Source organism: Sander vitreus, chromosome 18, assembly GCF_031162955.1.
Source record: "Sander vitreus isolate 19-12246 chromosome 18, sanVit1, whole genome shotgun sequence".
NCBI lineage: Eukaryota > Metazoa > Chordata > Actinopteri > Perciformes > Percidae > Sander > Sander vitreus.
Genome location: NC_135872.1, coordinates 4,678,142 through 4,703,933, shown reverse-complemented (window position 1 = coordinate 4,703,933; position 25,792 = coordinate 4,678,142). Strand labels below are relative to the sequence as shown.

General features: G+C 40.5%; 2 protein-coding genes across 2 annotated transcripts; both read right to left on the bottom strand.

The window, feature by feature from the left end:
* Positions 1–5,966: 5,966 nt before the first annotated feature.
* smpdl3a (sphingomyelin phosphodiesterase acid like 3A) lies at positions 5,967–20,127 on the bottom strand. The gene is made up of 8 exons (XM_078274251.1): positions 19,937–20,127; positions 18,957–19,170; positions 17,011–17,155; positions 14,662–14,758; positions 14,322–14,485; positions 12,622–12,802; positions 11,166–11,290; positions 5,967–8,517 (listed from the first exon to the last, which is right to left on the bottom strand). Exons 1-8 carry the CDS (start codon positions 20,028–20,030, stop codon positions 8,212–8,214), a joined length of 1,326 nt encoding a protein of 441 aa, XP_078130377.1. The 5' UTR covers positions 20,031–20,127; the 3' UTR covers positions 5,967–8,211.
* A 2,473-nt stretch (positions 20,128–22,600) lies between these two features.
* Positions 22,601–24,454, bottom strand: LOC144533245 (fatty acid-binding protein, brain). Its single transcript, XM_078274489.1, has 4 exons — positions 24,353–24,454; positions 24,021–24,193; positions 23,450–23,551; positions 22,601–22,769 (listed from the first exon to the last, which is right to left on the bottom strand). Exons 1-4 carry the CDS (start codon positions 24,423–24,425, stop codon positions 22,719–22,721), a joined length of 399 nt encoding a protein of 132 aa, XP_078130615.1. The 5' UTR covers positions 24,426–24,454; the 3' UTR covers positions 22,601–22,718.
* Positions 24,455–25,792: the final 1,338 nt, after the last annotated feature.

Genomic DNA, 25,792 nt, shown 5'->3' with positions numbered 1-25,792 from the left:
GGGCAAAATTCCATAATAATATTTCAGAATATTGTAAATCAAGTGGTCTGGGAGAAAACTAGACTTCTGCACCACCTCGGCTCTGTTTTCAGGCTTTAGAAAATCTAGCCCGTGAGGGGAGACTTTGGCCAATCACAGGCTATTTCAGAGAGAGGACGTTCCTATTGGCTGTTCTACAAACACGTAAATGTCCCTTCAGAAGGTGAAAGTCGGATAAAGTTGCTGTTCCAGCATTGGCAACAGCTGTCTACACTGCAAAGCAACACAAAAAAGGAAGACAGACTTCTCAAAAAGACAAAACACAATAAAGCTTGTCAATATGGACATTTTTTAGAGAAAAAGATAAAATGTTGCTAATAATTTAGCCTTCTGCTAACCGTAGCCAACAGCTCCCAGCTGCAGCTGATTCAAGTTTATGCATGTAGCTAGCTAGAGTTTTGAATCACAGTATGTCATCATAAAGGACTTTACATTAAAAAAGTTATATAAGGTAACTTAGATACCACAGAGCTTCATTTTAAATAATGTTTTCTTCACGAAAATGCTCAAAATGTTCTCTCATCTCACTGTTGGAAAGTTTCATTGTACATTTCCACTCCACACGACCTAGTTTGGGGTATCCCTTATTATGGCGAATATTCAGATGGAGACAGTTAATAGTGCTAGGGTGTAGATGTGTCATTGGATTGAACCATACACATTAAAGACAATGTAATCTAACCTAGATATCTAAAACAAATTTGACTTTTCTACTAATGTTAGCTAGGTTAGACATCTAGACATGTTTTGACCTGCAAACCACCAATTAATGCTCATTGGATCTAAAGTAGTAGTCCATCTAATTGATAAAAGTTCATGAGAGCTCTTAATAAGCTACTTAGATCCCTTAAGCTTTAAAAAGGTTTCAAGAGAATCAGCTTTAATTGCAACGTTTACTCAGGATCAATACCTTTGTGGTGTCTACTTCCTTTGGAGTGACTACATTTTTTTTTTTTTTTCAAGTCAAGTCAAGCTTTATTTGTCAATTTCTTCACATATACTAGACATGCAGAGGAATCGAAAGTTTGTTTCTCACCATCCCACGGCGAAGAAGAAAAATAAGATAAGACATTTCTACCACAAGAGTAAAAAAAAAAACAGATAGGGATATTTTTTCCTAACACTAAAACAATAAACGGCAACAATATCACAAGACAAAAACACAAGAATGTCACAAGCAGCAACATTTTTTATATGATGTGGTGTGGTAGTGCAGAAAGATGTGCAAAAATGCAACAGTACAACAGCATTCATTTGAAGACAGGGAGACATTTCATTTATATAATATATATATATATATATATATTCATATTCATATTATATCTCTCCTTTATTCCTTCTAGTGTGAAGTCATATATGCCACAGACATCAATGGGTTAGGGCTAAAGTATGACTCTAAAACTGCAGGAATTAAACCAATTAGATGGGAGATCACTGGCTATTAAAACTTAAAGAGAGGGACAGTGCTTAAATCTTGAAGATGTTAAAAGGGATTAGGTGAGTTGGAAGGCTGAAGGGTAATGGTACACACACACACACACACACACACACACACACACACACACACACACACACACACACACACACACACACACACACACAGAGATTCCAGCTCCCCAGGAGAGGGCAGTTGGATGGCTATACTGTCCTGACAGTAATCCTCAGATTAACTGGTTGTGGGGCACCACCAGTCAGCCACCAGTCAGTCACCAGTCAGACAGCCAGCCGGCCAACTGGAACAAAAGCAGAAATGTATGCAAACCTGAACATGTGGGTCAGTCAGCCAAACAGAGAGCCGGCCAGACAGACAGTCATTAAAGAAGACAGACAGTCAACCAGCTTATAATAATGTTTTTAAAGGATCTCCTCTCTTTGACCCTTTGGCAACCATCTCCTCGGTTTTTCAGCCACAACTTTTCATTTTTTTACTCTAAATATCATTTAGTGCCATTTATACTTCACTTTTTTTCAGTGGGAAATGTGTGCACCTTGCTGCTAATACTTCCAAACTGAGTGTTACTTTTAATGGACTATTTTCATTTTGATAGTAAAGCTCCAACTCCAGTGTAACCTTCTGAAAGATAAAATTCAAGCAGGTTTCGGGAACACGATGCATTTAGATTTAATTTCCGCCCAGATCCTGACACACTCGCAAAACTGCATCAACAAAGACGTGGATCTTTTTCCAGCACGTTAAAGACCATGTCTTGAATAAAGGCAGGAAGATAAGTTCATCTGGCCACTCAGTCTAAATGTATTGAATTTCTCTTACAATTAGTAAATAATCTATTTTAAATACCTATCATTACAATTTAACAATTTTGACCATTATGCCAACTGCATATGTTCTTTGTACCTTATACTTCATATTGTGTACTTTTGCACATTCCTGCACAAACTGTACAGCTCTTCCACTTTACAAACATATATATATATATATATATATATATATATATATATATATATATATATTTTTTTTTTTTTCTTCTTTTTTTTCCATGTTCTCTCTATTGTAAATTTTGTCTATTTTATGTCTCTTGACATTTGCATTCACTATGCACCAAAACGGCAAGACAAATTCCTGTGCAAACCAACTGGGCAATCAAACCGTTTCTTGTTTGTCAATCAATTCTATTCTGTTTACATTCTTGTCTTTTCATAGTCATAGTTAATATTTAATAATAAGCTATTGCACTATTCAATCCCTGCACTGTTCACTTTTGCACTACCACCACTGCACACACTCTACCATAGCACCTTATCATTGTCATTGCATCACATGGTCAGTCCATACCAGACCTTTGTAATCACTTCACAAATTGGTATCTCTTTTAATTTCTGTGAGTGATTTTTATGTATGTGAGATATATGTGTGTTTGTTCTGTTATGGTTGTCTAAGCTACTGGATGCCTTCAATTTCCCTCGGGATGAATAAAGTATCTATCTATCTAAGATGCTACAAACTGACTTTCAACCAGTTAAAACAACAACTGACTTATCAAAAGGTGACCCTTTCAGATACAGGTGTTTTTATATTACAATGAATTGAAACCTCTTGTCTGCACACAGGTGATGTCCATTCAACTAATCATGTGACTTCTGAAACTAATTGGCCAAACCAGATTCATACAAAAATTTATTTTGCATATTTGTAATGAATTGAGATCACTTTGCAGAGATTTGTTTTTATGTTTTTTTTTTGTTGATCAGTGTCAAAATAGCCAAATTAAACCCACTTTGTAAAACAATGAAACATAAAACTTTATTGGGTAGCTTTCAAATTTCGCCCGAGGATCAACAGTCTTACCATACCTTATCTTATCTTCATCAGAATTGATTTGCTCATTACATTTTGTATTGTTTGTTTACATGTGTGTATGTGGATACATACAGTAAGTATAAGTACCACATCATTGTAAATACAGTACAATACTTTCCACCACTCCCTTTCAAAAACTGCATGGTCATTCAATCACTGCCGTGACAGCGCGTATATAAAAGTGCTTGCAACTTGAATGGAGTTTGGTTGAAAAGCTTGAAATAACTTGTTTTCATTATATTGTTTTCGTTAAATAATAGCTAACGGTGACCTCAGAGAAGGATTCAGAGCTTTACTGCTGTTGCCGTGGCGATGGAGTCCAGTCCATCGTCATGCTCACCACCGACTCTGTCTCCACGGTTACGTTCTGTCAGGCACCGAGAGGAGGGAGGCCAGGCTCAGTCGGGAATAATAATGGCAGCGGGGGCACATGAGGGAAAAGATTTTAACACACACACACACACACACACACACACACCCCTTTGTGGGGACCCGTCATTGACATAATGCATTCCCTAGCCCCTTACCCTAACCTTAACCATCACAACTAAAATGCCTAACCTTAACCCTTACCCTCACCCTCACCCTAACCAGAAACTAATTCTAACCCTAATCCTAAAACCAAGTCTTAACCCTCAAACAGCCTTTTAAAGTTGTGGGGTCCGGCATTTTGGCCCCACGAAGCTGTCCGGACCCCACAAGTATACTGGACTCCCAGTTTTTGGACCCTACGAATGTAGTTAAACAAGAACACGCGCACGCACACGCACACCTCAAGGAACTTTTTCTAAACCCAGTCTCTCTTTTCTCCATCTGAAGTTTGGAATAATAAACAGTTAGTGACATACTGTATGTATTAGAAACATGTGTAAATGCCAAATTAAATGAGGTTTAGCTATTATTATTTAGCATAGGTTTTTCTCTAATGGCTCCCAGCCTCCTTGGCTTGTAACCCCTTAAAAAAGGGTTTATGTTTTCTTTGGATCGGTTCAGGTACGTTCAGGTTGTGACCACTTTAACAAAACCTAATTCTTCCCTCAAAGTTTGGTTTATTTGATTAACTTTTGAGGGGTCTAAAGAAATAAAATGATCCAGTAATTCACAACAAATGCAGTAAAGACACATGGAAAACTATATTCTACAGAAATGTGTTTTTCCTGCTTGCCTGGCCACCTCACAACCCCTAACATTTATACTGCAACACCTTGGTGGCTCCCTACCCCCTTTGGCCAACAGCTTCTATATGCCAAAAACAAAAAAAAACAAAATATGGCAAGTCGAATTCTGTTGCAGCCCAACTTTTGGCGATTTGGGTGGATGGATTTTTACACCAAAAAAAGGCTTTCCAGTGGAGGTGTGATCAACATTTGGGAAGGGAGGCACAGCGACAAAAGAGCTGGGAGGGTGGAGGGGGGAAGAGAAGGGGAGTGAATGCTTGGAGTGGTGGCTGAGAAACAAGTGGAGTTACTGGAAAGTTTGAACAGGAGAAGAATAAGATCGGGGGGCTGGCGGTGGGAGGGAGTGAAATAGAAGTGCGAAGGTCAGATGAGGTTAGTCGCTGTTCCTTTGCCTCCCTTGCAGCGAGCTAGCCTGCACATGTTCTACTGTGACTTTCAAATTAGCTACTCTTACAGACCCTGCACTTATAACAGACTAGGTGTTAGGTTTAGGAAAACGGCAGACCCAGAAATGCAGAGACAGCAGGGCAGTGGTGAGCTTAAGGATTTTGTCGGTACACGATCTGTGCTGCCTGCACGATCCGTCCAGCGCAAGATGTTCATGCATGCGCAGATGATAATCATGTTTTACCGAGGATAAGAACGTTAGTTTAGCTAACAGCTAATTTGGCTAACCGCTAGCTGACAGCTTGATCACGCTAGCCTCCACCGGGAAGCTAACGTTAGTTTAGCTAACAGCTAATTTGGCTAACCGCTAGCTGACAGCTTGATCACGCTAGCCTCCACCGGGAAGCTAACGTTAGTTTAGCTAACAGCTAATTTGGCTAACCGCTAGCTGACAGCTTGATTTAGTCTAAAATAACGTCAAATCAAACTAAACACTGGGAAAATTTTAAAACAAACTTTAAATGAGCACAGTAGTAGAACTGACGTAACAGCTGTTATATATTTTAACGTTATTTTCAGGTTTTATTTTGAGGGTCTTTTAAAGTTATTACATGCTGTCTCAGCTAGCGGTTAGCCGAAATTAGCTGTTAGCTAAACTAACATTAGCTTCCCGGTGGAGGATAGCGTGGAACAGATCGTGCAGTTTCGTATCCTCGGTAAAACATGATTATCATCTGCGCATGCGCGAACATCTTGCGCATATGCAGGACGGATCGTGCAGGCAGCACAGATCGTGTACCGACGGATTTAATAAAATAAAAAGCGATACAACAAAAGGAGTCTTGAAGACAGCAGGCGAAAATGGTTCCAAAACGTTGAGGAAGCCAAAAGACCAGGAATAACAAAAAAGACTAGACTTACACACACACACTCACAATACAATACAATGATCTGACCACAGACAAAGACAACACACACACTAAATACACAAGATAACGAGTCGGCGGCCCGGCATAAAACATATACAACCATGACAGTTTAGACACATTTTTTGAATAAAGATCTTTTATTTAGTAGAAAAATAAACTGCAAAATTAAAATCGATACACTCCCACTGTGATATGTAACATGAGGTTTTCCATTTGTTTATTCTTTAGGGAGGGAAAAACTGTCAGATTTTAGGTTTTTCCTAACCCTGCACTGGTTACTCAGTACTCACTGACTGTAGAGTCTGTAGTACTTTATTGTGTTGACTGCTGTAGCGTGTTCATATTAAATAAAAAGTATGTTCATTTAACTGCTTTGGGGTCAATTCTTCATGTAAACATTACTATTTTTAATCTGATCTGATTTAATTTAAATCCATCTTGTAATTTAACCCAACGCACATGTTGAAATATGTTATATTACTGAGGATAAAGATGCTCCAACCGCCATTTTACTGCGACTAAATACTGTAAAATACTGTTCAGTACTTAAGATTAATCAACACCATCCGCTAGGGTTGGGCATCATTTAGTTTTTTTACAATTCTGACTCCAATTCCGATTCTTCCTTTAGATTCCCGTTCTTATCCATTCGGATTCTTGGAGATTAGGTTTAAACCATTGGTGATGGGAAAACAGAGAATAATGGACTCAACTCAATCTGTGAACGGACTACACCTTAATCTGTTTTCTGAAGCACACTGAGGAAGCGTATCCAGCTAAAAGCAATCACGCCTCAATGATTTCCTTACTAAAGTCGACACTCTCAAAACTAACAAGCAGACGAGTTGGAGAAGGATTCTTTTTAATGCTTCGTGTCAGTGCATTTTCTCTATTTTCAATTACTTATTCATTGCTATGTGTGGTCTGGATTGCATCTGGATAGGTTTCCATACCAAAATGTAATATTTTAGATGGAATATCCCGTAATAGTAACCCAGGATAAATGGGAGCACTGTGTGCCGTTTCCATTGCCATGACTCTTTGTATTACTGAACGTTCCTAAAGTTAAACTGCAAATTTACTGGATTTACTTGTCTGGATTGCATATGGATGACTTTTAATACCAAAAAGTAATAAATCTCAGATTGAATATCACCCAATGAAGAACCATCTTGGAGAGAAAAAGTCAAAGTTTAATTTATAATTGGGGGCGGCAGAAAGAGTGCATTGTATTTCCCTTTTTATGATTCCAGTATTCAAGTAAAAAATTAATCATTTTAAAAATTTAAAAAAGCTCAATGTGACTCCTGAGAGAAATATATCGAGAACACTCGAAAAGCTGAGAGACAGATGAGTTAGATACTTTAAATGCTGCTACTCAATATAATTAAGATATTTATAAGACTCCTGTCAAGTGTATTGACTCTTTATGAAATTACTAGAGATGTTCCGATACCGATACCAGGACGGGATTAAATCTGGGTGGGGAAAGTGAAAGAGCAGCGCTTGTCCCTCCCTCATTACCACCACTGAGGTGCCCTTGAGCAAGGCCCTTAACCCCAACCGCTCCAGTGGAGCTGCTCAGTGGCCAGCAGATCAGACTGTGGTTGTACCGGGCAGCTTCCTGCGATGAATGTGGAACTGTGTGAATGTGATCAGGGCAAAGGAGAAGTTTCCTCTCAGTGAACCTTCCCTGAATAAATAAAAAAAACTTTATAAAAAAAAAAAAAAAAAACTCCAATACTGCCTAAAATGTTGGTATCGAAAAGAACTGGAGTTTAAACACAAATTCCGATACCATGTAATTTAGCCCCGAAGAAAATCTACTTTGAAGTAGTTTATGTATGTTCTTTTTCCGTTACGACTGACTGTCAAACTGGAAAAAAAAAAGGTTATGTGGCATTCATTGCTTGTGTTTGTTCCAGTCCAGCCAGTCCGTACAGCAAAGACAGGAATCATATCACATCCATACAGGGATGGTAGTATACAGCTGTTGAAACATAAGAAAATATATGACACACTGGTATCTGATCAGTACTCGGTATCGGCCCATACGCAAGTTCAGGTATTGGACTCGGTAAGCAAAAAATGGTATCGGATCATCTCTAGAAATTACTGATTCACTGTGAAATTGTGCAATTTATAATCTGGACTGCATGCGGATAACTTTCGATACCAGAAAGTAATATGTAAGTTGAAGTTAAAATCGTACAAGTAAAAAGGTAGATTTGGGAGCAGCAGAATGAATGAAATCCCTTTTCATAACTCTAGCAGAGTCAAAAAATAAAAATGATTCTAAAAATCATAAACTAAAACGTGACTCCTGAGACAAATCCCTCATTTTTGGTCCCTATCCCTGCTACCATTCTGCCTTTGCGACACATTTGGAGTAGGACAGTCGGTCCAGGCTGAGCACAGCACACACCTGGCTGAGCTTACAGTCGCCTTCGCAGGTGATGCTGCTGTTGTAGCTGACCATGAAGTGGCTGAAATACATGTCGAAGGCTTTGGTCTGCGGCAGCCTGAAGCTCAGGCCCAGCTGGAGCAAGCTTTGTGGCTGCAGGTCAGTCAGTCCAAAAGCCTCGGTCATGATATATTCAAGCCTCCAGTCAGATCTTTGTTTCTCGTTGGCTTCCGTCAGATTCAAATAGTACTGCCAGATATCCTTCAGAGATAGAGAAAAGCCCCGACAGAGGGGGAGAGAGAGAAAAAGTCTTTAGAGTCTGTTTTTTGAATGCCAGAAACTGTTTTTGTGTGCTGATTGACACCGTGATTAATCACCAAGAGGGACTTCTTTCTTCGGCCTTTGATAAAAGTTTAAAGTATTCAAAGTGCTGCACATTTTGAGTTTGGCCTTGAATTTTATCAGAATGCTTTCAAACTCAATCATCTGTCTTCTGTATTTTTTCAAACTTTTATTTTTAAGGTTTCATTGGACAATAAAAATGAGGGAACTCACTAGAAGTTTTATTAATACACTACAGTCAGGTCCATAAATATTGGGACATCGACACAATTCTAATCTTTTTGGCTCTATACACCACCACAATGGAGTTGAAATGAAACGAACAAGATGTGCTTTAACTGCAGACTTTCAGCTTTAATTTGAGGGTATTTACATCCAAATCAGGTGAACGGTGTAGGAATTACAACAGTTTGTATATGTGCCTCCCACTTTTTAAGGGACCAAAAGTAATGGGACAGATTAACAATCATAAATCAAACTTTCACTTTTTAATACTTGGTTGCAAATCCTTTGCAATCAATTACAGCCTGAAGTCTGGAACGCATAGACATCACCAGACGCTGGGTTTCATCCCTGGTGATGCTCTGCCAGGCCTCTACTGCAACTGTCTTCAGTTCCTGCTTGTTCTTGGGGCATTTTCCCTTCAGTTTTGTCTTCAGCAAGTGAAATGCATGCTCAATCGGATTCAGGTCAGGTGATTGACTTGGCCATTGCATAACATTCCACTTCTTTCCCTTAAAAAACTCTTTGGTTGCTTTCGCAGTATGCTTCGGGTCATTGTCCATCTGCACTGTGAAGCGTCGTCCCAATGAGTTCTGAAGCATTTGGCTGAATATGAGCAGATAATATTGCCCGAAACACTTCAGAATTCATCCTGCTGCTTTTGTCAGCAGTCACATCATCAATAAATACAAGAGAACCAGTTCCATTGGCAGCCAGACATGCCCACGCCCATGACACTACCACCACCATACTTCACTGATGAGGTGGTATGCTTTGGATCATGAGCAGTTCCTTTCCTTCTCCATACTCTTCTCTTCCCATCACTCTGGTACAAGTTGATCTTTGTCTCATCTGTCCACAGGATGTTGTTCCAGAAATGTGAAGGCTTTTTTAGATGTTGTTTGGCAAACTCTAATCTGGCCTTCCTGTTTTTGAGGCTCACCAATGGTTTACATCTTGTAGTGAACCCTCTGTATTCACTCTGGTGAAGTCTTCTCTGATTGTTGACTTTGACACACATACACCTACCTCCTGGAGAGTGTTCTTGATCTGGCCAACTGTTGTGAAGGGTGTTTTCTTCACCAGGGAAAGTATTCTTCGGTCATCCACCACAGTTGTTTTCCATGGTCTTCCGGGTCTTTTAGGTGTTGCTGAGCTCACCGGTGCGTTCTTTCTTTTTAAGAATGTTCCAAACAGTTGATTTGGCCACACCTAATGTTTTTTGCTATCTCTCTGATGGGTTTGTTTAGATTTTTTCAGCCTAATGATGGCTTGCTTCACTGATAGTGACAGCTCTTTGGATCTCATATTGAGAGTTGACAGCAACAGATTCCAAATGCAAATAGCACACTTGAAATGAACTCTGGACCTTTTATCTGCTCCTTGTAAATGGGATAATGAGGGAATAACACATACCTGGCCATGGAACAGCTGAGCAGCCAATTGTCCCATTACTTTTGGTCCCTTAAAAAGTGGGAGGCACATATACAAACTGTTGTAATTCCTACACCGTTCACCTGATTTGGATGTAAATACCCTCAAATTAAAGCTGAAAGTCTGCAGTTAAAGCACATCTTGTTTGTTTCATTTCAACTCCATTGTGGTGGTGTATAGAGCCAAAAAGATTAGAATTGTGTCGATGTCCCAATATTTATGGACCTGACTGTATATGTGCCATTTGAGAGAGGAATTTATGCTCTACTGTCTGCTTTTAATGAAACTTTTACAATTCCTAATCCTATTATGGCCACGACAGTGTCCACATATTTTTGTGTACTTTTGGGGCTGTTTTTACAACCCAGTCTCACGGCAGTTCGTGAAATGGTCACGTTATTTAATCTATTGATTCGTGTTCACGGGGACGTTTTGTCATTTTTTTCGTGGTGGCCAGCACAAAAATGTGAAGTAATGTATTTCAATGGGAAGCATATTTCGTGATCACAGCACGAAAACGGTAGGGAGTAGTATGAAAAGCCGAAAAATCCGCGTAGGGAGTTTGGTCGGGTCGGCGGATGGGTCAAACAATACAGGACTTTCACCCAGGAGACCGGGGATCGCGTCCCACGTGTGGCGTTTTGTTTCCCTGTTGTCTTCCTAATCACAACCTTCCCGTTATTGTCGCGCGTCCCCCGCGGCCGTCTCCCGCCGTGTGAGGCGTCCTTTCCCCGTTTTCCCAACCTCTGAATAGATTCCCATTTCGTGCTGGCCACCACAAAAAAAAAACTAACTGCCGTGAGACCGTGTTGGTTTTTATGTTTTATGTTGGGGTGCTCTGGCCCCTTAGTTCCAATATAAAATGTTTTCATGTTAAAGTGAGCTGGTTGTGCTACAGCAGAGCTCCTTACCAACAGCGCGTAGTCCTTGGTGTTGTACAAGTACATGCGGAAAGCCGGGTTGTTAGAGTAGGGCTCCAAAACATGTTTGATTGGTGTGACAGCCGGTGACACGAAAAGAGAATTCACTGGTTTACCTACAGAACAAAACAAAAAACACAAATACCACATCATTCGGTTGCACAGAATACTGAATGCGCTCAGGTTGTAAGCATGTGTGTGTGTCTGGGATCTCTTTTCTAACTTGCTTCTTTTACAAAACTAACTGTTTTGCTTCTTGTCAGCAGATCTGTCTGTGTTCTTATTCATTCCTCGTAGACTGGATGGGTGCTATAGTTTCTAGAAGCTGCAGTCGTACCGGATGTTCACATCAGTTTCCAGCCCGCTGTTCTGCATAAGCTAATCTATGTGCATGTAACCGACCACTAGTACAAAAACAGCTTGTTTCAGTCTGGTTTTTAAAAGGTGCCCTGCCACACAAATGTCGTGAATGTGAAAATGAACTGCTACCTCCTCTGTCAGCTCCACTGAAAAGAAATAAGCGGAGAAATCGGGCCAATTATAAAAGCTGGTCAGTCTGACGTGGTGTTGCCTGAGCTCATTACTATTCATGAGCTCACCCAGTTGCGCTGGGTAAAGGATGCTGATAGCCAGGCTCTCATTGGCTAGCTGTTAGCCAATCAGAGTCAAGCAGCTTAGCTCGTTGAATATTAATGACAACTGGCACAAATCGAGCTGAGTCTTCCTGCAGGCTTTCTACGCTACCACGCTAGAATGGCTTGAAACAAGGTAACCAAGGCATTTTTTCCACACAAAAAAATGTTACAGAGTCCATGGTAGAACTTCAGACATTATCACAAAGTAATGAAATACGTGTGGCAGGACACCTTTAAGAAATATATTTTACTGAAAATACTCTGGTGGAGGTTATAAATGATCTCAGAATCCGTTAGTGTACTCAAAACCTTAAGCACAGCTTGTTTCCGTTTTGCCCATCAGAACGGCAACGGCAACTTCTCTTGACTCAATCAAAAAGCTTTTTACGCTTGTTAAGCTCAGATTTATAGATGAAGATCTTCATTCAAAATAATATTTAAATCTGCGTCATTTTTTTAGTTTTGTTGCTTTTTGGCTTACCTATCTAACTACCTCAGCAATGCAAACTGCTTCTGCTGATTGAGTGTCTGTGTAGCTTTAAGGCAGAGCTGTGCATTATGTTTTATACATAATGATCCTACTATTATCTTTATTTAATCTGTGACTCTATATCAAAGGGTTGGTGCTTTAAAGAAAGAGCTTTTTTTCTCTTTATCAGAACGATACCTTTGTCTTTCTAACTTTCTCTTTAGGATGTACATCTGCCTTCATTTTCTATCTATCTACTTTTGGAAGCGTTATGTCCAATTTGTGGTGATAGGTCAATCGCACATGGTCAAAGTTAACTTTATTAACAGGAAATAAGTTGTACCCTGTTGGTCCAACAGCACCATGATGCTGTCACGGTGGGTGTGGCCATAGAAGTGTCCCGCGATGACATGACTGAACTCCCTGAAGATGGCGACCAGCCGCTCATTGTGGCTCTCTCTTACAGCAGTGGTGTTTCTGGCATAGGGCAGGTACCCCACTGGCACATGAGCTATGATGTACACCTGGAGCAGGAACAAAGACACATTCAAATCCCAGCTCAGTGCAAACTGAACTAAAAGTGTCAGGATTGCTGGCAAATAATCAAATATCACAATATTTTTCGATATAAAACGATATTGCGACGATATTGTAGGGTTGACAATTGGTGCTTTCACAAAATATTTACACAATGAGATTTGTGATAAATAATCATCAGTGATGTGGATATAATGACTAAGGGCCCTATCTTGCACCCGGCGCAGCGCAAAGCCCGACGCAAGTGTCTTTGCTAGGTTAAGACAGTTGTCAATTTCCCGTCCAGCGCACGCGTTGTTTAAATAGCAAATGCACCTGCGCCCATCTTTGCGCCCATTGGCGTGCTGGTCTTACAGGGAGGTGTGTTCAGGTGAATTCTGGGCGTATTGCTATGTTGAGGCAGCGGAAAGTGATCGCGCCATTGACCAACAAAAACCTGGTCTAAAGTCAATAGCGCAGCATTTCATTGTTATTTTAACAGCAAATTAGTAAAATGCACCTAGGCTTATGCACAGCGCGTGCACACTATGCTTGTTACACACACACACACACACACACAAAAGATTACAAATAAAAATATTACGGTGCAAATCAGCCATCATCATAGCAATGCGCCAAGGTCCAAACGCGCCTGGCTTTTAAAGGGAATGGGAGATGACACTGATTGGTTTATTGCATGTTACGCCCAAAACACAGTGGATTTGGACACGCCCTAAATGCATCTGCGCCATGCGCTTCACGCCGTGCGCTTAGATCGTCAAAATAGGGCCCTAAGTGGGTAAAGGCAAAAAAAGAAAAAAGAAAAAAAAAAAGAACTGCGAGAAAAAGGGTTCAGAAAATTACTTATCACTTTACTTTAATGCAGCCTGTAAAACCAGGAAACGTGCGTCATATTAGGATATCCACTTGGGAACTGAGCAGCAGCCCCGCCCGCTGCAGAGAGCCGACAGGATTGAAACAGCAGCAGCTTTCAGCGACTTCAGGGTGTAAAAAACGTTACAGCGTACATTGATGTTAAAATGTATACAGGCTGGCTGGACGGTCTGAAATGTTTTGCACGGTCTTTCGCTGTACGTTTTGTTGGTAAGTGTGAGATGTTCGAGTCACACACGTCTCGTCTTCATATCACAAACAAGGAAATGAATTTGGCGACGTACGTGTGTTAGGTCAACCCGTTCTCACTCCCTCTTGGTCAGTGGCTGTCAGCGTCACATACTGACGCAATGTCTGGCACGTGGGAGTGCTGGGATTGGTTGAAGACGCGGGAAACTCCGTTTTTTGGTCAAATTTGCGGTGATTAATCAAAATTGCGAGTCGCACCGAATTCACGGTGAGTGGTTGAATTCGTGTGAATTGTTACGATCGCGACGTCGCAAAATCCTGGAGGGACTGAATCATGTCCAATGTACCAAGCTATAACAATTCATTTGGCAATGATACTGTACACAGACTTTAAGGCAAGTCAAAAGGTCAGACTTCAAGATACAAAGACACAAAATGTTAGACCTTCTCCAGACTCTGAGCAGCTTTCTCCAGAGTTTTCTCCAGCCACTCAAACTGTCCAGCAGGGTCCGTCACGTTTCTTGTGACTTTATTGGGGCCGTAGTAGAGGATAGTGTTGAGACTAAGCACCCGCAAACCAGGCTTCACCAGCTGGGAGTAGAAACCACCTGCAGGAACCAGACAAAGACGCTTACTTGAATAGAGCGCAATGGTTTCAAAGAACATTAAAAGAAATATGAAGAACTTGCATTATAACTTAAACCCAATGAACATATTCTGCAGGCTTGAAATGCAATAATGTGACAGAAACACCTTCGCAGCGGCTGACCCACTAACATGTTACCTTGTGAGAGTGTGAGCAGAGCTTCGGTCTGCAGCCAGGGTTTCCACAGCTGGGCAGCAGCTTTGTAGATGGCGTTAGTGGAGCTCGGCATCTGGTCCTGAAACAACGATGCAACAACACTTAGCCCGGGCATCAATACACATTATTATGCAGCAGCGCTTTACGTGACAGCATGTCATTACAAACATGAAATAAAGTCTCACATACAATGACAGTTAAGATCAATTAAATCCCTAAAATCATTATTCTAAAAAGGAACACACTGCATTCTATTCATCTACAAAGCCTTGCTTAAAACATTGACTGTATACTTAAAAGGACAAATTCGGCGCAAAATGAACCTAGGGGTTAATAACACATTTGTACCAAGTCGACCGTTCTCTGGGATTTGTTTTCATGCTAATCGAATGTGACCAGTTTTAGCGCAAACCGCTAATTAGCTTATAATGCTAGTCGTCAGGGCACGGGCAAAGTAAAAAGAAATCGCTATTTCTATACCACTAACAAGGCTCAAAATAGCACCACACTTCAACGGTAGCATGATGAGGGTCCCTACATGTAAACCGAAGCATTGAGAACTTTGTAACTGTACAGACAGTTTATTAAAAAGATTTATAAAGACAGTACTGTTCACGTATACAGGCAGGCGCCATCTTGGGAAAACAGTCACGACGAACGCCGTGCTTGAGCTGTGTTACTGGTTACATGGCGTTCGTTGTTCGACTGATCCTATGTATATATATATATATATATATATATATATATATATATATATATATATATATATATATATATATATATATATATATATATGTATATATATATATATATATATATGTATATATATATATATACACACACACATATATATATATATGGCAATCATTTCAATAATTAAACAATCTAGTGCCAGATATTAGGGTTTTACTACTACTATTGGCATCTCTTGAAAATGAGATGTTTTGGTGTCAGACATGATGTTGATGTCAGTTGGTATCATGCACAGGTCATTGTTGAGGTTAGAGCTGCACAGATTCATCGATTAGTTTTCAACTGTTAATCGCCAACTATTCTGACAATCGATCAATCGGGTTGAGTCGGGGTTTTTTTTTTAAGATTGTCTGATTCCAGCTGAGGAGCTCGGAGTAGAGCCGCTGCTCCTTTGCATCGAAAGGAGCCAGTTGAGGTGGTTTGGGCATCTGGTAAGGATGCCCCCTGGGCGCCTCCCTAGGGAGGTGTTCCAGGCACGTCCAGCTGGGAGGAGGCCTCGGGGAAGACCCAGGACTAGGTGGAGGGATTATATCTCCGACCTGGCCTGGGAACGCCTCGGGATCCCCCAGTCGGAGCTGGTTAATGTGGCCCGGGAAAGGGAAGTTTGGGGTCCCCTGCTGGAGCTGCTACCCCCGCGACCCGACCCCGGATAAGCGGATGAAGATGGATGGATGGATGGATGATTCCAGCTTCTTAAATGTTTCTTCACACCTCTATGACGGTAAACCGTATATTTTTGAGTTATGTTAGTGGAATAAAAACAAGACATTTGAGGACATCATCTTGGACATACTGATCGACGTGTTTAACCATTTTCTGACATTGTATAGACCAAACAACTAATCCATTAGTCGAGAAAATAATCGACAGATTAAAGGTGCCGTAGGTAGTAGGTAGGATTGTGAAGATCCAGGACTTAGCCAAATAATTGAACATCGACAACTTCTCAGTCCCTCCCCCCTTTCCGCTAAAGCCCAAAACGGTCTCCTAAGCCCCTCCCCCCACAAGGGAGAATGAATGCGTGTGCATGAGCAGTGATTGACACGCAGTTAGACACCCCCCCTGGCCCTGATTGGTGCATCTGAACAGGTTGCAGTGGATTTTAGCAAATCGTACTACAGGCTGTAGGTGGAGCCAGAGGAGCTGGATGTTTTTTTTTTTAAATGACCTGCTTCATGTAGTTCTACTGGAACATAGGGTCAGTTTCAGCAAATATGACAGAAAGTTAGTTTTATAAGTCTTACCTACTGCACCTTTAATCGACAATGAAAATAAACTTGAGTTGCGGCCCTACTTGAGGCTCAACAGAAATATCCTAAATACTAGCCTCTTAAATAAATGCTCAAATTAAAATATATTCATGAACACTGAAACAAAATCTCACCCGGCCCCTAAATGAGTCAAACTGATTTAGAATTTTTAAAAAAAATTAAAAAAAAATTAAAAATAAAAAAACACTTCCCTCTACTTCTGTAAAAGACTGGTGGTTCGGAGTGAGAAGTGATGAGAAAGTTACACTTTCAGTTCCACTCTGATATGCTACACCCTACAATCATTTGTCCTGTGATCTAAAGTTACCTGTGGCCAGTAGTCATGGTTACCCAGAGCAGGATAGACTGTCAGGTTGGGGAAGTGTTGCATGATGGTCTGGGTCATGTTACTGATCACCTGGATCACGATGTCCGTAGAGAGCTCGCCCGTGGGGACGTGAGGTGGACTGTCACTGGTGGAGGGGGAGGGGGGGGACAAGAGCCACGGTCATTCACCCAGAACTGCTCATTTATTTCACTTGTGAAGAGCGTTGTAGGGAACCATCCATGTTAGTCTTTTTTGAAAATTTTGTTGAAAGAAAGCCGCATTTCTGATATAGAAACTTTTTGAAAATGGGTCAAATTTGACCCGAGGACAACAGGAGGGTTAAACTCTTGAGGTAATAAAGAACTATAATTTACCAAAAACACCTGGGTTTATGTTGCTTCCCTTTACTGTAACGAGCTGGGTCGTAACTTTTTTTTGTTGCTTTCTAGGTTTTCCTGACTTGATTTGAATTCATGACTTTTGTTTTTCTCAACCACCAAAATCATTGAGTTGACAAGAAAATATAAGGACAAATGTCTACAATGAGGATAGTGACTACTGGGTCTTATCTTTGTACTTTCTAGAATGTTGTCAGACACTTAGAATATTAATCTGAGCCTGTCAGTGGCAAAACGAGCACTTTTGTGAAGGTAAATACAAGCTGCACAATTGCCCTTTTACATTGTAGCTTGTTTCTCCGCTGCCGACTGCAGCGACCTCTCTAATACTGAATGTCAAAGATTGTTGTTCCCATCAGTCACTTAGACACAAAAATATAGGAAAATAGGGTTGAAAAACGGTAGTTACCCTTTAAGCATGACTGTAAATGTGAAGTGGTTGCAGTAAGTGAAGCAGTCAGCATAACAATTAGTAATCAAGGAAAACCCTGATTTCTCAACACTAACTGTAACTGTATCTCCTGTCCACCCAACCATACTTGTACATTGTCTAGCTGTACTCAACTGTACAATATTGCAGACATAGCGGGAATTCCACTGTACAATGGATTTCCTCTTTAAGTAAAGAAGCAAACTCGTGCTACAAGGCCTCAATAACAATAGAATAAAGCAAAAATCTGCTTGCACAGTAACTTAAACTTGGAAAAGACTCCCTGGGGTGGAGGATTAAGTGGCAAGGCGTTCTCTTAAGCACGTTTAATAAGTCTATGAATTTCTGGCTAAGCTGCTGATTAACGGAGGGCTGTGTTGAGGCAATGCTGCTGTGATTGATGTTTACAGGTTTTTCTACGGCATTATCACAGTGTAGTGAACATTAGTTTTCAGTTTCCTCAAGAGAACGCAGAGCTGTAAAGCTGGCGGTAGGCAGTTTTCGTTTGGCGTCACGGGATAAAAATCCCATTATAAACTTTCAGCGTATTGTAATTCAAGAGGTCCAAGATAAAACTAGACGCTAGACTTGAGATATTTTGGTATTATGGACATCTGATGAATGAGAGTTTGATGGGAATGTGAATAGTCTTGCAGGTATTTGGTAACAAACCATGACATTGAATACATTCAAATTTTGAAGTGATGAAGCCGCTGTAAGAAAAGTCAGAGGTTTATTAAAAAGTGATTACAATGCATCCTGTGGGAAACAATGTCTGAACCATCTTGTCTCTGTTTTTAGACATGGCTAAAAAGAATTAGAAATAGGAAGTGAGGGCAATCTAAAGTGACTTTATTTCACAGAAACTTCCTCATTCCTCAAGTCTAAAACCTCAAAGTGGTTTCACATAAAAGTACAGACCGCACACTCACTTAGTAGTGAGAGAACAGGATATGAAACTACTGTAAAGCCACTTTATTGGTTCTATGGGCTTTTCTATGAGATGACACCAGTTTCCCATAAAGGCAGAACAACAAAACTGTTATATCTCAAAGAAAAAGAAAGCAGTATAATCCCAACATCCGTCATTATCACTCTCCCTTCATCGGTGTACTGACCCGGTCCATATGATGAAGTCCTGTGGCTGCGTGAGCGGCGCCATGTGAGCGAAGGCTGACTGGATGAGGCGGTACGGAGAGTCACACAGGAAGTCCCCAAACAGGCCAGCGTGGGTGGCGGGGGCTCCTTTGGAGGAGTAGCAAACCTTGGTGGGGTCCGGGGCCAGGTGGTAGGTGGGGTCCAGGTGGAGGTCCGTGATGTGCCAGAACCTGCCTGGATAGATGGAGTGACAGTGAGCGAGAAGAAAGGGTGAAGGAGACAAAGACGAAAGCCTAAAATATACTTTTTTTTAGAAATGACAACACATGCAATAAATTAGGGTTATTTTTGACCAAAGACATGCAACTAAGGGTTAGAAATGTGTCTCAATTTCATAATGTATCGCTTTTTGTAGGCTTTGTATTATTATGTATTATGGGGGTGCTAAATTCACGTCATTTTGCTTGTTGTGTCGTGAGGTAATAGCCTATTATGAGTTCTCCTTGGTTTAGTTTTGTGACTATTTGAGTCTTATTTTATGCTAGGTTATGAAACAAACTCCTAACCTGTTTTGCAACTTAAATAAAAAAAAATAAAAAACATCAGTAGCCCCATTAAATGTAGCCTATGTGAGGAGTGTGCGTTTCTGACCAAACTCCGTTTATAAATCTGCCAATTAATATGTTTCTGATTAACTGCTAACAAAATGTTACTTTCACAGCCATATTGAACACTTAACATAAATCCACAATTTCTTAGGGTCATTTCGGCAAGCATGGCAACCACCAAGCAGCACTAAACATAACAAAATATCGACATTTATTAGCTGAATCACAGAACTCCCAACCGCACACGTTTCATATTGTTCAATCCACAGATAAACCAGAAGTGTTGACTCACGCTGTGCATTTTAGCCCGTGTAGTTATGTGAATTGTGACAAGGAAATAAATAAAAAAACAGAAATAAACTGGCAAAGTTCCACCCTGGAAGTCCACTCACCTGTGGCGGCCGACAGGTAGCTGCTCCCAGCGGGGGCCGCCGCAAGAGGAGCCGCGCCGCACAGCAGCAACACGAAACACAAAAGTTGTACCATGTTCGTCGTGTTAAAACACGACAGTATGGTGAATCATATGGACTACATATAAACTAAAGTAGCCGACGATTGTAAACAGGAAGTGCAGTGGTCATGTGACTTCCTCTGTGTTGCAGCTCAGGGGGAGGAACTTGTGAAAACAGAAGTGCAGTTTGAGCTGGACAGTTGATAACAGTCATATATACACTTTTACTTGATTCACATTTCCATAGCAGGACTTTTACTTTATGGATGTTTTTACAGTGTAATATTGCTATATTATTTATTATTAGTTTGCTGAATACAAACTAATAATAAGCTGATAGGGTACCCTTCTTCATGACTGAACACCCACCCAACCTTTTTGGCTTATGACCCCTTGATATCTAGGGTCGACATGTGGCCCCACGTCACAGGTTATAGATTAGTGTGGACATGAGCAGTTCTACCAAAGGGGGATTTTTACTTATTGGATTGTTTCATTCTAACCTTTGTGTTGTCCTCAGGTCAAAATTGACCCGTTTTAAAAGTGTCTATATGAAAAATACTACTAAATTTCAACTAAATTGCCCCAAAATAACATGGATAGTCCCATACTCGAAACAGGCTGTAGTTATGTCTCAACATACGTTCCTCTGATCTTAACTATTAGCTAAAATAATTCATAATATCAGGAGTTTGTAACTAAAAAATTAGACATAATTTAACACAAATTAGGTTTATTTACCATATAGTCTAAATAAATAAGTGTAAAACTAGCGGTGATGAGTTGGAATGAAGTTGGCCAAGAAGATGTAACACAGAATTGGGTGATAATTTCTACTTTATGTTTTATAAAACAGGCAAAACAGACCAGGTTGGGCGCCTGGGTAGCTCACCTGGTAGAGCAGGCACCCATGTATAGAGGTTTACGCCTTGACGCAGCAGCAGCAGGTTCGACCCCGCCCTGTGGCCCTTTGCTGCATGTCGTTCCCCCTTGCTCACCTCTTTAATGTTTTCAGCTGTATAAGCTATATATAGCTATACAGCTATATAAATAAAGGCCTAAAATGGCCAAAAAATAATAAAACAAAAACCAAAAACAGACCAGGTCAATTTTGACCATGGTTGATGGGTAAAAGAAAGAGGTAACCAGCTAACAGAAAAACAGGAGAGAAAAAAATCTAACACATTTAATTTTGTCTTTTCTGTCCGTTTAGTTATGACCCCTCAAATTTATCTTGGCACTTAAAGGGTCAGTTCACCTAAAATGGCCTATAGGGGTGTCTAGGTAAGCAGTTTTGGTTTCATTTGTTTCAGATATTTAGATATTTCTCTCGTCCACCCTATACATTGAAGGTGAATGAATAATGACAACAATTTATTGTGCTCACAAAAACGCTTTTTAAAAATTCAGCAGGAGCATCTCTTTCCGAAATCAGTGCCCTTTTTGCCCTGCATAATCCACAGACAACGCTGCCAGCAGATTTAATAGCGACTATTTCTTTGGTAGAAATTAGTTTCAATAAAAAAAACCTTGACAGTGAGGTCTGTGGCTTATTCATTATTCAAACCTGGGCAGGTTAAACCAAAGGATGGATACAAATACATAGATGTGAGTCATACGATATTCTTAGGTAAACAGATCCTTCATTTACAGTAATCAAATACATGTACTGTCAAAGTATAACTCTCTAGCGAGGATTGAAGAGCCATTTGAGGCCTTTAAAATCAGATATAATCACATCAGTCAGTAAGCTGACTGGTGAGTCCCAGCTGCACCCCACATCCCCGTATGCTAAACAACTACAGCGGACAGCTACGGCCATCTTAGAAGATAGCCTACACCCTTACACCGTTTGAATAGGGAATTCCAGTGTCTCCCCTCTGGACAGAGGCTAATAGTCCCTGGTTGTAGAACTACAAGATTTAAAAACCGTTTTGTCCCAGAGACAATAACTCTGTTAAACAAACTGTAGAATCACTTGCACAGAACGCACAAGCACCTTGGTCATGTACTAGCATGCACAAGTCAATGTGGTCATGTACTGTTTTTTTATCCATGTTCTACTGTCTGTTTTATATGTTTTAACGTTTTGTGTGTTGCATGTTATGTTTTAAGGATGTCCTGCCTCTTAGACTGTAAACCTAGTTTACCTATGGGTACCAATAAAGTAACCTGAACCTGATCAGAGACCAACTATTCACTCTGAGGGGAATATTTGGCATATTGATGTAATTCCTCCAACTTGGTCCCAGAAAATAGTCTCACTAAGCTACCAGGTTTGAAGCTGGGGTGGGAAATTGTTTGACATATAATACAGTGACACTTTACGGCCTCATGCAGAGAAAGTTTTTCAGTTCCCCTCCTAAAAGATAGAGATTCAGCATCGGAAGGGTTAATCAAATTCTTTTGACCGAGGAAGATACATTCTCTCGTCGACCACATTGAAAGATGGAACCACTGCGACATAATACCAAAACAAAAGAGAAGAGACCAATATTTACTCTCTGTGTTTTTTTTTTTAATTTCATGTTTCACACAGGGTACCAAAAGACGATCCATCCATCACGACAGAAATGTTTTCATATATATATCTTACAAAACATGTGCAGCCTGCAGGCTGTGGACATGCGGAGGAGGATGAAGTGCAAAGAGAGGCATACAGTCAATAATAATTATAAAATCAACACTTCTTGGCCGGAGTGGGATGATGTCAGTCGGAGAACTCATGCCTTCTCATAGCTACGCACCGCATGGACATCTTCAAAGGTCAAATTCTGCAGGGGGAGAGAGACCACAGTTACCATGACAGCGAATTACATCTTCCCTAATGTAACATTTAACCAGCGGAAAACAAAGAGGTGTTTGAGTGGGGAATGTGGCGAGGCAGCTTTTGGCAGCTGCCCCGTTGGTAATTTACTTTGCCGCGTGAAAAGGCATGCTCATTCATCACAACAAAACAAAAGATAAACAGATTCTTTGCTGCACTTTTAGAGCTTTAGAAAGACAATAAAAACTGTCTATAACGTGTGTTTTTAGTACTAATTTCTTTGCTGCTGTACATATGTGTTTTTTAATATTTAAAGACTACATGCAGACGTTTTACATGCAGTGTCAATTGCCCACTACACTATATTTTTTCATTTCAACAGCTGTTATAGAACCAGTGTTTCCTGTAAAAAGGATATTGATCTCTGAGCTTCTGAAAAATCATGACTACTTCATAAAAAAATATATATTATATTCCAATAATGCACAACAAAATTGTATCTTTACGTACAGCTAACCAACTGGCATTTATTGCCACATGGCTACACAATCAGACTTTCATAGTTTAAGTGTCCGTTTCTATTTTGATATTAAATGCAATCCCTTTAAGGCATGTATGTAAGTTATGTACTGTATATTGCTGTCAAACAAGACAGGGATATGTGTGATCTGGGTGCATTTTTCTTACCATGACCATCTTGCCATCCTTGATTTCTCTGACCAGCTTGTTCTCCTTGCCGTCCCACTTCTGGACGTGGACCAACTTGTCTCCCTCCATCGTCACTATGGACTGAAAGACAAAAAGAGAAGAATGTTTTTAACAAGTGAGGCGGACAATCAGTTCGTTAAGATCCTGCCAAATGTTGATCCATAGCCGGACATCTCCAGATGTCAAGTCTCGTCACTGACCCACAAATAGAAAAAAAGGAATAACCCCCAGACTCAAAGTTTGATCAGAACTGCATTTTGAAAGAAAATCTTTTTAACGTACTTACTATTCTGCACATGGGGGGGACACTGGCACAAATTAAATCTTGGATTAAATAAGATTCATGACTTTTAGAATTAGGATTTCCTTAATGAAAGCCCAATTAAACCACTTCTAATATTGCAGGACACTTCTTGGACACCATTCAAGCTCTCCTGGTGTCTGAAAGTGAGTGGTTTTAATGGGTTGTACAGCATGATCTGGTTTCAATTACTCATATGTGTTTGATTTCGGGTTTTTTTGGAGCAAGAATTATTATATATCAGCTTACTTTGCAGTTCCTGTCGTCAGCGGTGGCTTCGTCGAACTCCTCTCCCAGCTTGAAGGAGATCTCTGTGTTTTTGAAGGTGCTCTGGGTGCGAACCACCACCTTGTCACCCTCCTGGCTGATGATTATAGTCGGCTTGGTCACATTACCGACCTGCCGGGTGGCAAAGCCCACACCTGATCAGGGCACAGAGGGGGGGCTGTTAGTGGTCTAAACCTCTGAATATTTCATTTATCATATAGGCACACAAAAGAAATCGGACAAGATGCACAGTTATTGTTCAAGCTTGATCTAAAGCATCCATAAAAAGGGAAAAGAAACAGGCTGTTACTCACCGAGTGCTTTCATGTACTCATCAAAATTCTCACTGTCGACCAGTTTCCAAGTGGCACAGAAGGCGTCGACCATGGTGAAGGTTTTCAGAGAGGCAAAGTAATCTCCAAAGCAAACTGAGCAAGCTGCAGCTTTTGCAAGTTTCCCCGCTGGTGTTATTATTCTGCTTCTTATTATTATGCATGCAGGTGGGTGGCGCCAAGCGTCCCATTGGCTCAGGAGATTTTCTCTGAGTTGTGATTGGATATTTAAATTGGGTCATGGTCTCACGGACCCTTAGACCAAAAAAAAAAAAAAAAAAAAAGAGAGAAGAGAAGCTAAATTAGCCCATTTGTATGCTTAATGATGTAATTACTCTCATTCATGGGTGTCAGTCGGGTTTGGTGAGATTAAGTGTGGTGCTGATATATCTCAGAAAGACATTTTAAAAGTAAGAGAGAGTAAAGACCAAAAACCTAGATATTCATTTGCATTTCACCAAAATAAAAGTTTGAATTAAACCTTAAAGGGAAACATTCAACACCAAAGTTCCCTCTGAACTTATAGTTTTCTGTCTGAAAATGGACTTCAGAGAGTTGGTGGTAAAAGACACAGTTAGTGAGCTTCAGGAGCTAATCCATATTAATGTTGAAATTAATTTCCTAATCTTAATCCGCTGCTAGTTTTGTGTTGAAGACAGGCCTTCTTGTGCCTGGAATGTGTCATGTTCTGCAGCGGCGCGCCAGTGGAGCAGAATCAGTTTGTTTGACAGCCCTTTGTCCTGAACTGCATTAACAACCCCCCCCCCCCCACCAAACTGCAATTTCTTCATGCTCAACTCACACACTAATTATTGTCCACAAACCTTCATATGTGTGTGTGTGTGTGTGTGTGTGTGTGTGTGTGTGTGTGTGTGTGTGTGTGTGTGTGTGCGTGTGTGCGTGCGTGTGTGCGTGTGCGCGCGCGTGTGTGTAGGTTCTGCTTTCTCAAACAATGGAAATATATGTTACAATCATATCTGCTTCAAAGTCCGAAGGAAGTTTGTTTTTCTCGTTGGAAGCATGCTGACTTCCATTAGACAAGTTACAACTACGCTGTTATTATACTCTCAGCAATATCATCATGTTTAGGTGACTCGTATACATTTAAAGACACTGCATGGTTTCCTTTCTCCCCTCAAAGCCATGTTTCTAGGACAAACAGCAGATGGATGGGATGTTTAAGGGGAATCTACGATCTATTTTTTATTCGATTTTTTTTTGCAGAGGTGGAAATTGGAAATTGAAGTAATCTCAAATACTTTACTTGGTTACAAATGTACTTGTACTAACTGTGTTTTTCCATAACAAAGACATGTTGTACTACTACTCTTTACTCTTTTTATGTATAGTTTCAGTTCAGAGGTACACCCTGTGGTGCAATGGGATTTAGTTCATTTGCACTGTATTCATTCCCTTTTACCT